This window comes from Cnephaeus nilssonii (assembly GCF_951640355.1).
Source record: "Cnephaeus nilssonii genome assembly, chromosome: 7".
In the NCBI taxonomy this organism is placed as follows: domain Eukaryota; kingdom Metazoa; phylum Chordata; class Mammalia; order Chiroptera; family Vespertilionidae; genus Cnephaeus; species Cnephaeus nilssonii.
In genome coordinates this window covers 55,869,874-55,888,706 of record NC_137078.1, presented here as the reverse complement: position 1 = coordinate 55,888,706, position 18,833 = coordinate 55,869,874, and the positions used below count along the sequence as shown (strand labels likewise).

Sequence of the window (18,833 nt, the reverse complement as noted above, 5' to 3'; positions counted from 1 at the left end):
CTTGGTGAATTTGGTGAACTATGGGGATGCTGTATGGTGGGGTTGCTTAGATTGGGGGTGGGGTAACAATCATACCTTTGAACCTCAGAGGAAACAGATAGTGAAGGACAGAATGAGAGATAGCTGAGGGAATGGTCTTCCCTAGCCAGCTTTTGCTTTAATTTACCCTGTTATTTTTTTCTCTTATGACAAAGGGCATGTTTATTAATAAGTTTAGAACACCACAATTTCAAAAGCACTCACTTATTTTAATTTACACAACAGGCCCATGGGGATGGCTGTGGTGGACATTTGGAATGATGGATATTTTCTTGGTTCTTGCCCAAACACACAAAGATGTCTTCTAGGGAGAGTCTGGACGTGCACCCCAAAGAGCCCTCAGCAACGTGGTATTTACCTAGTGCATGGACCATGGTTTAGGATCCAGTCTCAGGCCTTGTGGATCCAGAGAGGCACCTAGGACAGGACCTGCATTAACCACGCTCTCAGAGACTAAAATATAATAAAAAGCTGCATGTTCATGATTAATTTATAGTGAAAAAAAAAATTCAGCTGTTGGGCAAACCAGAAGGCTTGAGTCAGCGGATAGGAATATTTTTTCTCAGTATGCTAATTATTTTGGAAACCAAATTATAATCAGAAGGGCAATTTATTCACTTAAAGTGAAAAACACAAATTTTAACCGAACCAGATGTTCATGCTGGCCAAGCCTCTGCTGACAGATAAACTACAAATTATTAGAAGATTGCTTAGGGAGTCGGGAATCAGAGAAAGGGGCATTTGACAATTTTAAGGTGTGTCTTTCAGCAGCTTGAGGCCACCCTGCACCCCATGGAAGGAATGGCCTTGCCGAGAAAACTGTAATGCTTACGTCTGGTGAGCTAAGCCTTCCTCTCCGTGCAGTAGGCATGGACGGGCACTGCCAATGCTGACCTTGGCAACTCTCCACTCTCATTGCTTCTGTTTCCCATGGTCCTTGTCCAAACAGGGTTACAATGCAAATAATTAGTTTTCTGCTTACTTTCTGGGATTGCTCCCAAATGATCTCAATTGGAATTTTTGCAGTTCCAAAAATTCGCTGGGTTCACATTTAAAAAGAGTGTCTTCGTTTCCTAACACAGATGACTCATCCAATTCATCCAATGGATTTTACTAGTTTAGCTCTTGAAAATCTTGTTTTTTAATTTTTATTTCATGAGCAGCATTGTGCTTTCTATTTAAAAAGGGGTGTGTGTGTGTGTGTGTGTGTGTGTGTGTGTGTGTGTGAGAGAGAGAGAGAGAGAGAGAGACAAAGTTAGAAATGGAGATTCAGAGGGGCTGAGTGTCTTGCCCTGAGTCACATAGCTGGTGATCAGTAGAGCTAGAACTCAAATCCAGATCTTCCCAGTTTAGAGCCTGCTCTTTTTCCATTGAATGCAATTGAGTTTTCTACTGGTAGGAAGTTTCATTTTTCAGCAAGAAAGAAAAATCAAGGTGCTGTTAAGAATTAGCTTTAAAAAATGTTAAGTGATATTTTTCTCTAAATGGTGGGGATGGGCAGCAGCATAAAGTGTGCAGTTGAGGAGCTGAGAAGATGTAAATAAAAAAGGTCATTCAGATGTAGCCACCAGCTGCAGGGGACCATGAGGTCCAGGCACAGAGCATCCAGCGACCTTGTCTGAGCCTACATAGTAAGTGGATGTGTTTTGTTGCAGAATCTGAGTGTATCAGAGGCAAGAGGAAAAATCCTCCACTATCAGGTGACTTTGCTGGAGGTGGCAGGGGAGAAAACCACACTACAGAACATCACAGAACATACCTTCTGGACCTGGGTCATTCCCAGAACTGAGAACTGGGCTGTGGCTGTGTCTGCAGCTAACTCAAAAGGCAGTTCCCTGCCCACTCGTATTAACATAGCGGACCTGTGTGGGGCAGGTAAGTACCAACTTTTCTTTAATATTCTCTGTGGCTTACTCATCTCTTATCTTCCCCAGGCTCAGTTCAGGGCCTGGTGTGGGTAGCCCTGGAATTTAGACTTTTGAGTCAACAGCTTTCAGAGGTTGTCTTTTTCACTCAGCCTGTGAGTGGCCTTGGACAACTGAATTAACACTTCTGGGCTTCAATTTCCCCGTCTCTAAAGTGGGGATTACATCATCTGCTTTGCAGGTTATTGTAAGATTAAATACAGAGACTAATATATAGCAGGTGCTTAATAAATGTTACCGTACTTTCCGGCGTATAAAACGACTGGGCGTATAAGATTTTCCTGGGTTAAAAAGTCGTTTTATACGCCGGAAAACATGGTATATTGGGCTATATTGATGGGATTAGGTATAATGGATTAGATATATTGGACTACTGTATTTTCTGGCGTATAAAACGACTTTTTAACCCAGGAAAATCTTATACGCCCAGTTGTCTTATACACCGGAAAATACGGTAGTTAAGGAAATATTAGTTGCATTAAATTGAACACTAATATCTGGCTAATTTTTCCAGAAGCAAGAATAATATGGGCTGTCAAATTCTAGAAGAAAGCATTTTATACCTATAGTCAAAACATATTTTAAAACCAATCATATTAAAATGAAATTCTGGCTGTAATGAAACTATAGTAAAAAAATTTTTGTTATAGTTCTTTATACCACAAATTTAGATATGAATCCAGTTATCTACATTGAAAACCTCCCAACTAGCTATACACATTTTATAGCTGCATTCTCTGAAAACTAACTTCTTTGGATAAAAACCTATAATTAGTAAAAAAAAAAAAAAAGTATAAAAAGAAAGAAAAAGAGGTGTGGGGGAGGGGGGAAGGATGCTAATGCTATTTCTCAAGGCCTTTTTCCAAAAATGCCTGATAGAATAAAACTCTAATAAGATCCTTCCTTAAAATTCAATGTAACAATTTTATCTACATGTGAGTCTAGCAATCATCATTTTGAAGAAGCTTCTACCAAAACATGATTATTTTATGTATACTATTAAGTCTGGGTTATATATCTTTTCAGTCACATATCTATAAACATAGAGACAATAGAGTAGTGAAAATAAGTAGAAGAAAATACAAGTAAATATTGATAACCTTGGATTGGTATATGAGTAAGGAATTGCTCTTAGGAGTAAGGGTTGCTCTTAGCAGAGGCCTGACCACAGTGACTTATTTATTCTCACACATTAAAGAAGTCAGAAGTAGCCAGCCTTCTACAGGGCTTTGTGACATCATCAGGACTCCAGCCTCCTCCTTCTGTTCCTTCTGCCAAGTTGGCTTTCGTCCTCAAGATGGATGAACTCCTGAACTCCGAGGTGGTTGCCCGAGTTCCAGCCATATCCATCCAGGCAGCAGGAAAGATGGAAGAGAGGAAGGCACACCCCCTCTCCCTTGAGGAGCTTTGCCCCAAGTCACACACAACATATTTGCAGCCATTGACTCTAATTGGTCACCAGGTCACACCCAGCTCAAAGGAGGCTCAGAAGTGTATTTCAGGCAGCAGTGTTGCCTCGCTAAAGAAGATGAAGGCTGGTGGGTATTTGATAGGCCACTGGTAATCTTGCCTCATGTGTAATCTGCACCTACGGCAGAAACCTGATGGAAAAGGTGGATTAACTATGGGGAAAAAAGCTTAAACTTTCTGCGTAGTAAAATTTAAAAAGTTGAAAACACCAAAAATGAAACTTTAAAAATATGAGTAACAATTTTTTTCAGAGTACATAATAAAACCATGTTCCCATTTTCAGATCTAACAAATGTTAGCAGTTGGCCAGGTTTTCTTTTCTATTTTAAAATCATTATTTATTTATTTATTTCACTTACAATTTACTTTCAACATTACTTTGTATTAGTTTCAGATGTATAAATAGAAATTTAAGAAAAGTATATATCACTTTTTTTACAAAAAGAGGATTATCAATCTAACTTTTTTAAAAATATATTTTTATTGATTTCAGAAAGGAAGGGAGATGCAGAGAGAGACAAAAACATCAATGATGAGAGGGAATCATTGATTGGCTGCCTCCCGCATGCTCCACACTGGTGATCAAGCCGAAACCCAGGCATAGGCCCTGACCAGGAATCCAACTGTGACCTCCTGATTCATAGGTCAAAGCTCAACCACTAAGCCATGCCAGCTGGGCCTATTTAACCTTTTAAAATAAGAGATCAGGGATATGAACAACAACTCAAATAATAAATATAAGAAGAATAATAATGATATGAAAATATCTTCAGCCTAATTACTAATCAATAAGATGCAAATTTTGAAAAATCATGAGAAACCAAATCAGACTGAGAAAGAGTAAAAAAAATAGTATAATCCACATTGGTGAGAGATTAAAGTATTCTTGTACCCTGCTAGTGGGTGTGTGCACTGGCATAACTTTCTAAAGAACAATTTGGCCATATGTAATAAACTTTAAAGATAAACATACCTTTTGACCAAGAAATTTTATCATTAGGAATGTATCCTCAGCAAATAATAAGTGCTTAAAATATATAGGCAAGAATATGTTGGGAAAAAAAAAGTGAAACAGTACAAATAACCTAAATGTAAAATAATAGAAGATGAACTGGGTTAATATATCCTGACTATCACTGGCAGTAATTTCATACTAGCATTAAAGTGATGTTGTAGCTATGTTTTTATTGCCATGGAAAGATGCTCATAAGTACAATGGCAGGCTTCCAATAGTGTATGTGGGATAATGTCATTTAAAATACATATTTACATGAATATACATTTTTCTCATGTTAAAAACATTTAGTGGGATATAGATGGAAATGTTAATAGAGGTCATCATTGCATCATGGGATTGCAGGTGATTTTTCTTCCCTTTTGCTTGTTATACTTTTTAGTTTTTTTCTTTGATGGGTAAGGACTACATATGTAGCTTTTTAAAGAGAATTCTGTGGGAGAAGAACTCATACCATTGTTTATATCCTGCTGTTGTTGAAATGCAGTATGTCAGAATACCTTACTTCTTCAGACCTCACTGCAGAGGAGTCTTGGGGATATAAGCCTCATTATTAATTTTCTGGGCCCATTCCAGACTCTTCATTTAGATTTGATAACAACTTCTCAAAATGACGCGTTCTTTATTTTAGAGTTGGCCTCTACTTTATTCATTCAGTAGTCCTTTATTGAGCATACACTATCTAAGTCAACTGGACTCCAGCAGTAAGTTAAAAAAATAAGATCCTCCAGTTATATTTACTCAGGTGGAAAGGCAGACATATAAACGAGTAAACTGTAGTATAGTAAGTGTGAGATTAGAGGTATGCACAGGATGCTCTAGGAACAGAGAAAAGCCAGAGTATGGGCTTGGAGAGGAGGCAACATGGGAACAGGATATGGAGAAGACCACTTGGTATTAGCCAGGTGAAGGGATGCAGTTGTGCAGGCATGAGGGTTTGTTTTAAAGAGGGATCTGAGTGAGCATATAAGTAAAAAAAAAACAGAATCAGGGGTAGGGAAGAGTTGAAAATAAAGGGGATAATTGATGGAAGGAAGACCGTGGGGATCTGGAAGTTGATGGAACCCAGTGACATAAACAGTTAAAGGAACATTTCTTCCTCTCAGAATGGACAGGTATTAAATAAGAATGAGGCTCAGTAAGGATGAGCATGTAGAGAAGGTACGGAATGATACTAAAACAGTTCTGTACAACTGAGCTGCCTTTAAGAAGGTCTCAGTCCTGGAAACCTTGGATTCTCAAGAGCCTTTACCACTCCTAAGACCACACCTGACCCTTCAATGTAAAGTTGTGCATCTCAGAGTGGCCAGAGGACAGATTGGCAAATTACATAATCCCATCCTTGATGGCTCTTGTCTCACACATATTCTGAATAATCTGTAGAAATATTGTACCATAATTTTGTGTGTCCCTCTCTTTCAGTATGTGTTCACACTACTCACAATAGGTAGAATTATGTTGATTCTGAGGAAAGTAGGGACAATTTTATTATCCAAGGTGCCTGCCATCACATTGCATATCAGGAAGCACTAGAACGTTTTTGTTGATTTATCATGAAAATTGAATGTGTGCCAAACCCACAGTCAACAAGTAAAACATATTTCACACCAGTCCTTGTGCTCAACAATTTTTGAAACTTTGGGAAGAATCAAAAGCCAGTAGAGTCATAAACAGGATCAGACAGATGTCAAAGACGTAAGCCCCAGGAGGGGAAGTAACTTAGCCAAGATCGTCTAATTAGTGGCAGAGCTGGTCAGAAAAACCAGGCCACCTGTCTCTTTCCAAATACCTCCTGAACTTCCTAACTCTATTCAGAAGCTTTCAGTGGAAATGGAGACAGGAAGTTGAATGATTGAGGCTAAAGGAATAGTTTGAAGGGTCACAGAGAGGAAGTGACTTGTGAGGCGAGATCTGCAGGAGAGAACAAGCCATGGCAGACTTCAGCGGGAGGACATCCAGGCTGGTTCCTGGCAAGTGTAGTGACTCAGAGGCAGGGCAATGCCAAGTTGATTTTCTTAGCTAATTCCAGAGAAAACAGTGGTCAGAAAGGCTCTGGCTATGTTAGCCCATCACCTGGCAAAGGGTCTTGTGAACCATAGGTGCTCAATAAATATTTACTGAATGAATGCATTTCATTAAAAAAATATTCCTGGCATAGGAAGTCAGATACTAAGGCAAATGCAGATAAAGGAACCACAGCTGGGGAATTCCAGTTTGTGGAATTAAGCAGGTTACAGGCTCTAACTACCATGTCCAGTCCTGAGGATGCCAGGGGATGGCAGAGGCCTGTGCAAGGGGGAATAGTGATGAAGGGAAGGGCTGAGGCCGCACTTTCTGTTGCACTCCTTTTTCTTGCCTGTGTTGTTCTGATATGATCATTGCCTGGGCATTTCTACTGTAGGGCAGGCAAGTCCTGAGAGCAGGGCAGAGTATCTTCTAAGAAGCCCTGGAACCTAATTGGGGAGAGGAGCTGAGAGCAAAGAGTGCCTGCGAGCTGGCTGGCTCTTGAGATTTCTGGTGCCATCCACCCTGTGGGCCTGTCAGTTAAGAGAATAAGAGCCCCACTCCCCCATAAAGGAAAGTGCCAGACATAAAAGCACAGGTAAGTTCTGTAGGTGCGGGGAAAACCTATGGGGAACCTGTGGGCAGGTAGAGCTCAGTTGGCATCACTACAGGCCCTCTGACCTCGAACTCTCCACCCTGAAAAGCTCCTCCTCCTTACCTACACTTACCTGTAGGAGCGAGCACGAGCGACAGCTAAGCTTTCACTCCTCCTCCCACAGAAAAATGAAGGTTAAGGCTGTTGATCAATCCAAGAAAAATAAAACATGATCCCAAAGGAGAAAATTAGGAGAAATCGGAGGGGCAGACATTTGGGCAGGGGTGGGGGGAGGGGGCTGGGAGAAAGCAACAAATAGAACAACTTGTGCCACAGGAAATATAACGAATGCAACAGAAAGAACAAGAGTTTAGAATAAGCACAATAAGTGTCCTCAGGAAGGAAGAGAAGAGAGAATGGTAGAAACGGGTGGTTGTGAAGAAGCCCGCAATAAAGAGGTTCGGAATGGAAAGTCTAATTGTTGAAATAAAGAACTCAGCCAATGGGTTGGATAGCAAAAAGGACTCATTGGGAGACTGAGAGAGTGAGTGGAATGTTGGGTAAGAAACTCTTCCAAAAGGCATCGGAAATGTGAAAGATGAAAAAACAAACTTAAAACACTGAGAGCATTGAGAGGGAAATAAGGATGACCGCCTAAAAGGAGTTCCAATGAGAGAAAAAGTAAATGAAAGGGAAAAGATTATTGAAAGTATTTATCAAGAATCTTACTGTGTATGTACCACTCTGGTGCAGGATGTCGGTCGTAGGGGAGGCTCTGTGTGTATGAGGGGCACTTGGAAAATCTCTGTACCCTCTGCTCATTTTGCTGCAAACTTAAAACTTCTCTAAAAAATAGTGCAGGATGACCAAGCAAGGTTGATCCTAGGAATCTAAAGATGGAGGAATCAGAAAAATGTGTCAATGTAATTCATCACATTAATACTGAGAGGGAGAGAAAAAAAGGATATGTTCTTAGCAGATATAGAAAAGTATTTAGTTAGAAAAAGTTTTTAGTAATATATTATTTTTAAAAACCTATAGAGAAACTATGAATAAAATAAAACTTTTTAGTGTTTTAAGACTTTCAACCAAAAACATACAGTAGTAAATAACATCTTAATAAAGATATGTAGGCACCTTCTCTTTAAAATTAGCAACAATATAAAAACAAACAAAAAAAGGAAATAAGAGATTGAATTTAAAGATTGGAAGGAAGAGATATTTAAGTATGCAGTTAATAAGATAATTATATGAAAAATTAAGCATGGGCAATAGATAAATTATTAGAACTAATTAGAGAGTTTAGCAAATTCGTCATAAATAAGAATAACACACACAAATTAATAGTAGAAAATAAGATGCCATTTACATAGCAAACTAAAAGTATCAAATATCTAGGAATTAAACTAACAAAGAATACATGAAAACTTTAAGGAGGATTTTTTTAAAACTCCATTAAAAGATGTAAAAGGAGAGCTGAGTAATCTTTTAATGGAACGATTTAACATTGTAACAGCATCAGTTTTCCCTGAATTAAACTATATATTTAACTTAATTCCAGTAAAAACTACCAGCTGGAATTTTGGGGGACCCTAATAAAGTGAGTCTAAAAGCTATGTGGAAGAATAACGTTTTATGTATAACCAAGACTATTTTGAAAAAAGAAGAGCAAAAGGAAGAGGAGAGTTTACCAACAAATAGTCAGACATCACAAAGCCTGGTAATGAGATCAGTGTGTTCTGGTGATGAAGCTGACCAGACCCAGACCTAGTCATATATAGAACTTTGTGTATGTTAGGGATGGTGTCACACTTGAAAAAACGTACTCACTGTGTGGGAAAAATAATAAAATTTATACCCTTAAAAGAAAAACTTTCAGTTAGGTTTGGATAAAAAAACAAACAAACAAACTTGAGTGTTAAAGGTAAAACCAAAAGTCAATAGGAGAAAATGTGGTTGAGTATTTTCATGACCCCTGGATGGAAGGATTTCATAAACAAGACTCAAAATGCACAAACCATAGATAGGTTTACCTACAGCAAAGTAAGTATTTATGGGCAACAAACACATCATAAAGGTATCAGAGAGTCAAAAGACTAGAGTAAGATATTTTTATTTTTAAAAAATATATTTTCTTGATTTCAGAGAAGAAGGGAGAGGGGGAGAGAGATAGAAACATCAATGATGAGAATCATCGACCAGCTGCCTCCTACACGCCCCCTACTGGGGGATCGAGTCCGCAACCCAGGCACGTGCCCTTGGCCGGAATCAAACCTAGGACCCTTCAGTCCGCAGGCCGATGCTCTATCCATTGAGCAAAACCAGCCAGGTCGAGTAAGATATTTTTAGAGTTGAAACCTGACAAGTGATTAAGATCTAGAATTTGAAAGCTATTTCTGCAAATCAGAGACAAGACAGGAAACTCAGAAAAAATGAGCAAAGTATATGAACAGGCAGTTCATATAAGGAGAAAAAGTCAGATGATTAGTAATATATGAAGAGAAGCTCAGTCTCATGAGAAATCAGAAAACGAAAATAAAACCACAGTTAAATACCACTTTACATGTACCAGATTGGCAAAAGTTATGAAGTCAGAAAATACCACGTATTAATGTGGGGGGGTATGGGGCGGGGAGGAGATCTCTCAAGTTTTTCTTTTTGGAGTGTCAACTGATTGGCTATTTTAGAGACCATTCTGGCCATCTTTAGTGAAATATGTGAATTATTAATGGAATGATTTAACATTGTAATAGCATCGATTTTCCCTGAATTAAACTATATATTTAACTTAATTCCAGTAAAAAAAAAAAAAACAGCTGGAATTTACCCTATCATTAAGCAACTCTGCATATACATCTAGAGACACTCGTACCCAGGTACACACGAGGACATGCGAGAGAATATCCATCATATCCTTGTTTGTGTTAGTGTCAATTTAAGAAGGTCCAAACCTGAAGAGAATTTTTATAAGAGTTTATTTGAGCCAAACTGATGACATATGCCGGGGTATAAAGATCTCAAATGCTCTGAAGAATAACAGTTTTTCAGTTTCTTTTGTGCGTTTGACATTAAAGAGATGATGTTAAGGAAGATTGCATGAAGGTGGGAGAAAGCAAGGCAGGGGTTGGATTAGAAGATTATGTGCTTTCTTAAGGGTGGTTATGCCTTCGAAGGGTATTACTTCTGGCACTACTTCTGTTAACCTAGATGCACAAAAACAATGGACAGGGATGGCTTTAAAAGCTCTCACTTAAGTTACAGGACTGGGGTGTGACCACCCACCATGACCTGCCCAGTTAGGAATTTATGATTTATTTACAGCACCTTTTTTTTTTTTTTTTGGTCTACATCAGTAAAGAGTTGGAGGGAAACCTGCTTGTCACTTGGAGACTGGGCAAAGAAGGGGTTGAGGCAGCTGTCTAAAGGAATGAGCTAAATTTACATATAGGAACCGGCTGGATATATCCCAGAAACAAAGTTGTGTGGGGGAAAAAAGTTAGAAAAAACATTAGATTTACTCCCAACACAGTTCATGAAATAGCAACTCACAAGCACAAAGCAGCACTAATTTTCAAGGATCCATATATATCTGAATAAACATTTACGTGAGCTGGACTAGAAGGATTCCTATTACATTCACTAGAGCAGGTATCATTGGGGACACAGAAATGGAAAGTGAAATGAAATATGAAGGGGAAATAATTCTATAAATAACTCTACACGGGGTCCTTGTCCAAGCTGCTGATGCCAGATCTCCACGAATTGAGAAGTACGATGAACTTAAATCTGTGAACCTCAAGACCTTAAAAAGAAATCAGTTCTTCTAAAACTTTGCTAGGATGAGTTGTTATGTTTTATATCTTTATACACAGTGATCTTTGTTTTTGTCCCTCTCCATTTCCCCCATAAAGCATTGCTGGCTCCTGGCCAGGTCTCTGCAAACTCAGAGGGCATGGACAACATTATGGTGATGTGGGAGCCCCCCAGGGAATCCGCCTCTGCTGTCCAAGAGTACGTGGTGGAATGGAGGGAGCTCCATCCCGGGCATGGCACGCAGCCCCCTCTGAACTGGCTACGGACTCCCCCCAGCAACGTGTCCGCTTTGATTTCAGGTACTTAATTGTTCACCGGCCTTTAGGAGGGTTACTAAATTCACATTTGTTTGAGGAAATTGCAGGTGAGAACCCCAAACCCTGCCCTTCAATTACGAGTGGCTACATGAGAATGAAGGAGAGTGATGACCTAGGGTCCTTCAGGACAGCACCCCAGAATACACCATGGCTGCTATGGAAGGCCAACCAACTGGTCGCCTAAGAGCTCCAGTATCTATGGAAAATCCACATGCCTGACACAGTGCCATATAAGTGAATAAACCAAATGAGCGTGGCTGAGAGCTAAGTAGTAACCAGTCAGTGTGATGGGCACCTTACATTGGGGAGTTCATTTAAGTCTCAGAAATACCATGTGCAGCCCATTATATAGATGAGGATTCCAGGAAATCTTCCATGCTCAGGTCTGCTGCCTATTCTTGTGATAATAAATTCAGAATTATCTATATAATTGGTGTCACTAATCCTCAAATTTCAAATCTGTCGGTTACAATCAAGTGAAAGAAAGCATCTGAAAGCATATTGAGATGATTGGACAAAACTTAGTCAATATCCTTTTTAAGTGTAAGTTTAAGTACTGGTTCTGCAGCCAGACTATCTAAATTTGAGTCCTGGCTCTGCCCCTTTCTAGGTTGGATAATCTAGGGAAAATTAATTTCTCTGTGCCTCAGTTTACTTATCTATAATATGGGGATATTAATATTATCTACCTCATTGGGTTATTGTGAGGACTACCTGAATTAATATAGAGAAAACAGTGCCTAGCGTATTTTACGTGCTTGATAATTTAGCTAGCATTATTATCATTATTACTAGTAGCCCTACGCACGAATCCGTGCGCCAGTGGCTCTCTGTGGGGCCTGGCCACTCCGCACCTGCTGCCCAGAGGCTCTCCGCGGCCCAGAGGCCCATCCGTGGTTGGGCGTGGAACGATTGCCTCGTCACCGGGGCGACGATGCAAACGTTCCCCCTCTGCCCCCGGCCACTCCGTGCCCACTGCCCAGAGGCCCTCAGCGGCTGGGGTGGAATGCTTGCCTCGTTGCCATGGCGACAAAGCAAGCATTCTTCTAGGCCGCTCATGCTGCCTGCTCTCAGTGGCCGCCCTCCCAGGACTGGGAGACTCCATGGGGCTGAGAGGACTGGGTGCCGCCATCTTGTGGTTATGGGCATCGCCATATTTGTGATGGAGTGATGGTTAATTTGCATATTACCCTTTTATTAGATAGGATTATTTCACAGAGCTAAAATTTTAATAGATTTTCAAGCTCTAAATCCCATAACACTTTCATCACACCATGACAGTCATTGCACCTGTCCAGGAGGACACACACGCCTTGCTTAAGGCAGCAAAATTACACAGATGAAATAAACAGACCACACTGCGTGATAATACATGAGCTGGCCCATACCTGTGTGCCTTTTTTTATAGTCTAGCGGCTCAGATTTTTAGTGAGTTGTGTTCAATTGTAAGCACAACACATAAACTGAATGCTGCCCAGTGAGCCACAGAAGGTGAGCAAGTCCCTGGGCTTCTGGAACTTTTAATGTGGAAACTACTTAGCACATGGAAGAGAATTCTAGATGAGGGCGGGCTGGATTGATGGCTGCTGCTGGCTTTGACATGTACATGAAAAGGAGGATGCATTCTTTACTGTTTTGGAGGGCAAAACTGAGGCCTCTGCATGGGAATTATAAGAAGGCAGATGCCAGCTCTGTTTTGAGAAGGAACTTTCCTTACTTGTTATGGTCTCTCCTAGGACAAGTGATTGTCCCTGGAGTTGTAGCACCAGTTTACCCTGAGGGCTGCTTTCCCTATCAAATCAGATGAAACAGTGCCTAGAGCAGGTGTTCAGTGAGCTCTAAACTGCTGCAAAATTGGAAATGCTTATTGTCAACTGTATTAGGATTTACCCCTGCAGAATAGTTTAAATCATATAGTCCCTACAGTTCCTTCCTTTTATGATTCTACACAAATACCATAAAGTAGATGAAAAGAGAGAATGGTTTCCATATTTAGGAAACTAAAATGTTTTTAAGCATCTTAGAAATATTCAATTGAACTAGATCCATATACTAGTTGGTAAAATAACTTTAATAATGGTTTTCTTGCTACTTGAAAACACTTGATGAACTGTTAGTTTGTGTTGCTGTTACATTAAGAAAATAAACTCTTAAAAAATTAAGTAATTCACACCATGAAATCAGAGGGGCCCTCTCTCCTCCGTGAGTTAACTCATTGCCTTCGCATCCTCAGCTTCTGGCTGGGGCCCTTGCTTGTAGTGGGCCCGAAGACAGTCCAGCTCCAGGACTGTAGGTCGGTAAGATTAGGCGAGGGATCATCAGTCCCGCCCTGTCTGCATAAAGATGGTTCAGGCCATACGGAGCCACATCTTTTACACTATGTGGCCATCGCCATGTCTAGAAAACCTTCCCTGGTTCCTAGGCTATTTTGGGCCCCCTTCTGCATGCTCCCTCATTCTTCCTCTAGGGTTACTCCTCCTTAGTGGTCATTTAGTGTTTGCCTTCCCCCATACTTAATAGGGGAAATTAGCTTTCTGCAGAAAATCAACCTAAAAGAGTATTTATAAACATGGACACCCGGTATATAGGTATGCATGCCAGAACGAGGAAATGAGCCGGTAGTTGGGGCCAGGATAAAGAAATAAAAATCTTAACAGTGTGGGGAGCAGGGCTAAGGAATTTTCGAGGTGGAGAGCAGGCGTGATTAAGGAGTGTTTGTATAAGATTTAGCCAGTACAGTGGGAGTCCTCAAGATCAGGACCTGGGAACTAGCTTGCTAGGGCTCCAGGCTTTACAGAAAAGGAAATGTCGCCTGAGTTAAGGAGCCACATTTTCTTCCCTCCTCCACTAAGGGTAGGCTCTTCACAAGCCGCAGCCCACAGCTTCTGTAAGAGCCGTTCCCAAGGCTTCTGCCCTCAACACAGTCTGCGTGGCAAAACGTAACAAAAGCATTTGCCGGCTGAGCTCATCTGGAACTCCCACGCCTCTGTATGGCACGGTGGTTGGTTGGCACCTTCCTCGACGAGGAGAGCAGCCAGGCACTAGCCCCTCTAAAATGAAATGTGATTCCATTCTCCACGTTGCCCTTGGGGCCCCTGGGTCTGGATGCCACCACCCACGTATAATCTTTGGATTACTGGACTGAGCTGACTGCGTCCCTACCTCCATCTCACTCAGTTCGTGACTACAAATGGGAACTCACCCCGTGGCCTTAGTCTTTTCTCTTCATGGTCATTCTGACAGAACTGGTGGTGTGTTTGAGCTTTACATACGGCTTATTTGCTGGAATATTTGTAGGACAGCGGGTTTTCTTATAAAACACACAGTTTAGTAAATTACTCAGTGATGTAAAATTCTTCTTCCCCAAAGAGGAAATGTTAAATCCTAATCAATTGTGCGTGGTAGGGGACCAGATCAACCTATGGCAGGGCTTGAAACAATATGGGAGAGAGCCCTTGTTTTGACCACATGATACTGTAGTTAGTTACCTAGTAGGGATTATCTCTCTTTTTCCTTTAAATTTTAATGGAGAATTTAAAGATATGTCATGGGCGGTATCTATGAGAGGGCCCTTTTTCTTTATAACAAGTAGAAATAATGGAAATAAAGAGCTTGGGCAGGAAAGAGCGACTTGCCAATAAGGCAGGTAGAGAAGGAGCAATGGGTCGGATTGCACCGAGCGTGCCCTGGTTAGCCACACCCGAACGTGTCACCCCCAGCTCCCCAGTCAGATCCTGATAAGCGTCTGTGGAATTGAAGAGTCTTCCAGGTTCTGTGCCTGAAATACCCAGCCTCACTTTTTGATAAATGGCAAATGATTTATTTGTAGACATCAAAGTTTTTTTTGGTTTTGTTTTGTTTCTGAAGGTGAGTTTTGTTTCAAAAGCTGTGTGTTTATATTTAAATCCTGGTTGAGACTGGGCTAGCTTTTGTCTCCTTAATCACGATGGCCTTCAAAAGAAACTCAGGTTTGCTTAGTTGTTCACTATGAGGCGAACTTTGGAGTGGGGAGCCATGGCTTCCAGGAGGCGGTTCCCTGGCAAATAAGAGGCTGAGATTTTGTAACAGGTCATTCCTTTACCCTTGAGCCATCTTCACACTAAGAAAAGGCAAGAAATGCCTTGAGTGTGTCTGTATCAGATATGGAGGTGGCTCCTTTAGTGACTCACAGGTGATACTGCCCCTGTGATAAGAACTCCCTTTCCTTGCAGAGAACATAAAACCTCACGTCTGCTATGAAATCCGCGTGCACGCACTGTCAGGGACCCGGGGAGGATGCCGCTCCACCCGGGGTGACGCTGCGCACAAAGGTGAGTCTTGGGAACCTTTGGCCACGATTTGCTTTAGGTTCGTGATTTGGACTTGAAGGGGTGACAAAGCCTCCTGTGCTCTACTTTACAGCACCACTGAGAGGCCCCCACATTAATGCCATCACAGAGGAAAAGGGGCGCATTTTAATTTCGTGGGACAAAATTCCAGCCCAGGAACAAATGGGCTGCATCCTCCATTACAGGATATACTGGAAGGAACAGAGCTCCGCTTCCCAACCTCAGTTTTGTGGTACGTGTGATAAAAGAATGCTGTGGGGCCTTCCTTGTTCAGATGCCAGGGGGATACTAGCACATGCATGTGCATACATACACAAAGGAAAAGACATCCTAAACGCATATGCACAGTTACTGGATATATGTTATGTGCCAAGCAAATTAAAGAAATGAAGATTATGGACCAGGCTCTCAAGGAGCTTATTCACATCGGGAGGTAGCATTTCAAAAAGCAATAAAGACACTTTAGTACTATTATATAGACCCTTGAGGTTTACAAGGTATGCATTTGGGGAACTTTGGAGTCCCCACATTTACAAATACCATTATAGTATACTATTTTATTCTCAAAATGGGTAAATTACGATATAACTTAAGTAATTCCTTATAACCTATAATCTATACTAATAAAAGGATAATGTGCTAATTAGACTGGACGTCTTCCGGACAGCCTTCTGGACAAAACCACGGTGATGGGGGCTGAGGCAGAGGTGGTTAGGGGTGATCAGGCCAGCAGGGGAGAGCGGTTAGGGGTGATCAGGCAGGCAGGCAGGCAGGGGAGCAGTTAGAAGCCAGTGGTCCCAGATTGTGAGAGAGATGTCCGGCAGTCAGACATCCCCTGAGGGGTCCCGGATTGGAGAGGGTGCAGGCCAGGCTGAGGGACCCCCCGCCCCATGCCTGAATTTGGTCACTGGGCCTCTAGTCTCTCTATATAAAAGGCTAATATGCTAAGTGTCTGACCATCCAACTGGTCGCTATGATGTGCACTGACCACCAGGGGGCAGACGCTCAATGCAGGAGCTGCTGTGACACGCACTGGCCATTTACAGAGAAACGGCACCATGGACCTGGCACTGACAAAGCAACACTCAGCTTCCCCCAAGTGGGACACAGGCCCCGCCACCGTCCCGGAGTGACAGCCCACCAAATCACAGCCGATGCTGTCGAGACCCTATGGTGCAAAACGCGGCCCACAGCCCAGCCCAGCCTGGAAACGGTGGCTGTGGGTGCTGGGTAATGATGTCGCATAGCAGTGCCCAGCTTCCTCTCCCTAGCGACTAACCTCCTTGGAGTTTCTTCAGCCCAGGAACCCAACTTGCTTTATAGCCAAGTGCAAACATTTTACAGTAGAAGTCCTGGAGTAGGTAGATAGACTTGGTGGAATCCTATTTTCTTTTCATTAGCCAGAAAGTGGAGATTTAGAAAGTTTAGAAACTTGACCTGACTGAAAAGAAGTAAGAAATGGTTGAAGTTGAAAATGACTTAGGTTTTCTCACTGTGCAGAATATAGTCAAACACTGCTACAATTAAATATTTTACTCTTTGTTCTCCCTGCGTGATCTACAATAATAGTCTGCTTCCTGTTGATATTTACTGCTGTGTTGCTTGACAATTGCCTGAAAGAGAAGTTGGGTTGCTTCACTGGGCTGCAAAAAGTTTTTGGACATGGTCAGTTGTATGTTGCTTTCTCTTGAGTTCGAAAAGCATGTGACGTTAATGTTAAAGTTGTAAATACTTCATCACAAGGGAAATTAGTCAAGCACTCTGAAAGTGTTTTTACTCTTAATGTGGTATACAGAGAGATATTAGAATAAGTTTAATCAATTTATCAGTCATTGTTTTTATGTCATGTTTTTGTTTTCATATCATGTCTTTATTGTTATTATTTTTAATCAATTTATATATTATTTTCATGTACATTTTACTAGTTTTCTTTCACCTCTGACACTTCTATTATAGAGAAAGGGCAACTAGCGATATTAAAATATATCTTCTAATTAATTTTCTTTCAATGTGCATGAATCTGTGCACCGGGCCACTAATTATTCTATAAGACTAAAGCAATTAAAATAAATTCTGGCTGGAGCATAATCTTGAGTGACTTCATGGATCACATATTCATAGCAGCTCCAAGGCACCTGCCAGACTTGATGTTCTAATTTTGATTTATTCTGGCTTGCCCTTCTCCTTATTTCAAAGGCAGCTTTCTTTCAGGAGAATTTATCATAAAGAAGCAACTTTTTTGTTCATTCATGAGAAGTAGTGGGTCCAAGAAGAATGTAACAGAGCCACCCTGAGATGTGGGTGCCAGGGTGCTGCCTGCAAGAGGGATTATTACCTGGGAAACTTGAGCCGTCGGTCCTCTCTATTGACCTTATAAGACCTGCAGTGTTGCTTTTCTGAGTTAGGACTTTTGAAGCTAGTTAATTTTTATTATATAAATAATACTTGCAAGTGATAAAAACATTCAAATAATTCAGTAAGACATAAAGTCAAAATTATTCCTTCCTTTATACTTAAGACTGTTAGCAGTTCTTTGTATGTTCAGCCAGAAAAAATTTTAAGACCTACATATATAAGTATATATATATATAAAAGGCTAATATGCAAAGTGTCCCCTCGGGAGTTCAACTGGGAGAATGGGAATTCAATCGCTCACTATGATGTGTGCTGACCACCAGGAGGCGGCACGGAATATGGTGGGCGACCAGCGGTGGCGGGCCACTGAGGGAGCTAGGGAAAGATGAGGCGGGGAGATGGGGAACGTGATCGGCCCTGATCGCAGGCCAAGCCAAAGGATCCTACCCGTGCATGAATTTCGTGCACCAGGCCTCTAGTGTTTTGAATAATCATCTGTATTCTGTCTTTTGTTTGTTTGTTTTCATCTTTATTGTGGAAAGTATTACATATGTCCCCTTTGTTCCCCATTGACCCTTCTAACCCGCCCCCACCCCCTGTATTCTGATTTTCATTTTGCTTTTACTTCTCAATAATAAGTACTGGAGATCTTTCCACATCAGTCCAGATGGATTTGCTTCATTCTTCTTAATAGCCCTCTAGTATTCCATTATAAGACTTTACAGTCATTCACTTAACTAACCCACCATTGATAAATAGGATGTATCATTGAACAGAACTTCTTCCCACTGGGCCAGCCAGGGTCAGTTCTGAAAAACACCCCAGAAGGTGATGAATCAGTTGACCTCCTCCTGAGCCATTTTGAACTCTTCATGTGGAATTTGCTTCCCTCAACCTCCCAATTTTCATTTTGGCAGAGTTTAAACCGAGAGGCCTATTTACAACCAGACAGATAAGCATGGTCATTTGGTT

General features: G+C 41.2%; 1 protein-coding gene across 2 annotated transcripts in view; it reads left to right on the top strand.

Annotated features, from left to right (window-relative positions):
• IL12RB2 (interleukin 12 receptor subunit beta 2) overlaps positions 1–18,833 on the top strand; it is a 72,134-nt gene that overhangs the window by 38,306 nt on the left and 14,995 nt on the right. The window contains exons 9-12 of one of the 2 annotated variants that reach the window (XM_079777587.1): positions 1,695–1,914; positions 10,960–11,160; positions 15,390–15,488; positions 15,580–15,738. In XM_079777587.1, the coding sequence (XP_079633713.1) occupies positions 1,695–1,914; positions 10,960–11,160; positions 15,390–15,488; positions 15,580–15,738 (679 nt within the window). The remainder of the gene's footprint in view (positions 1–1,694; positions 1,915–10,959; positions 11,161–15,389; positions 15,489–15,579; positions 15,739–18,833) is intronic. The other variant, XM_079777588.1, reaches the window with a different exon arrangement.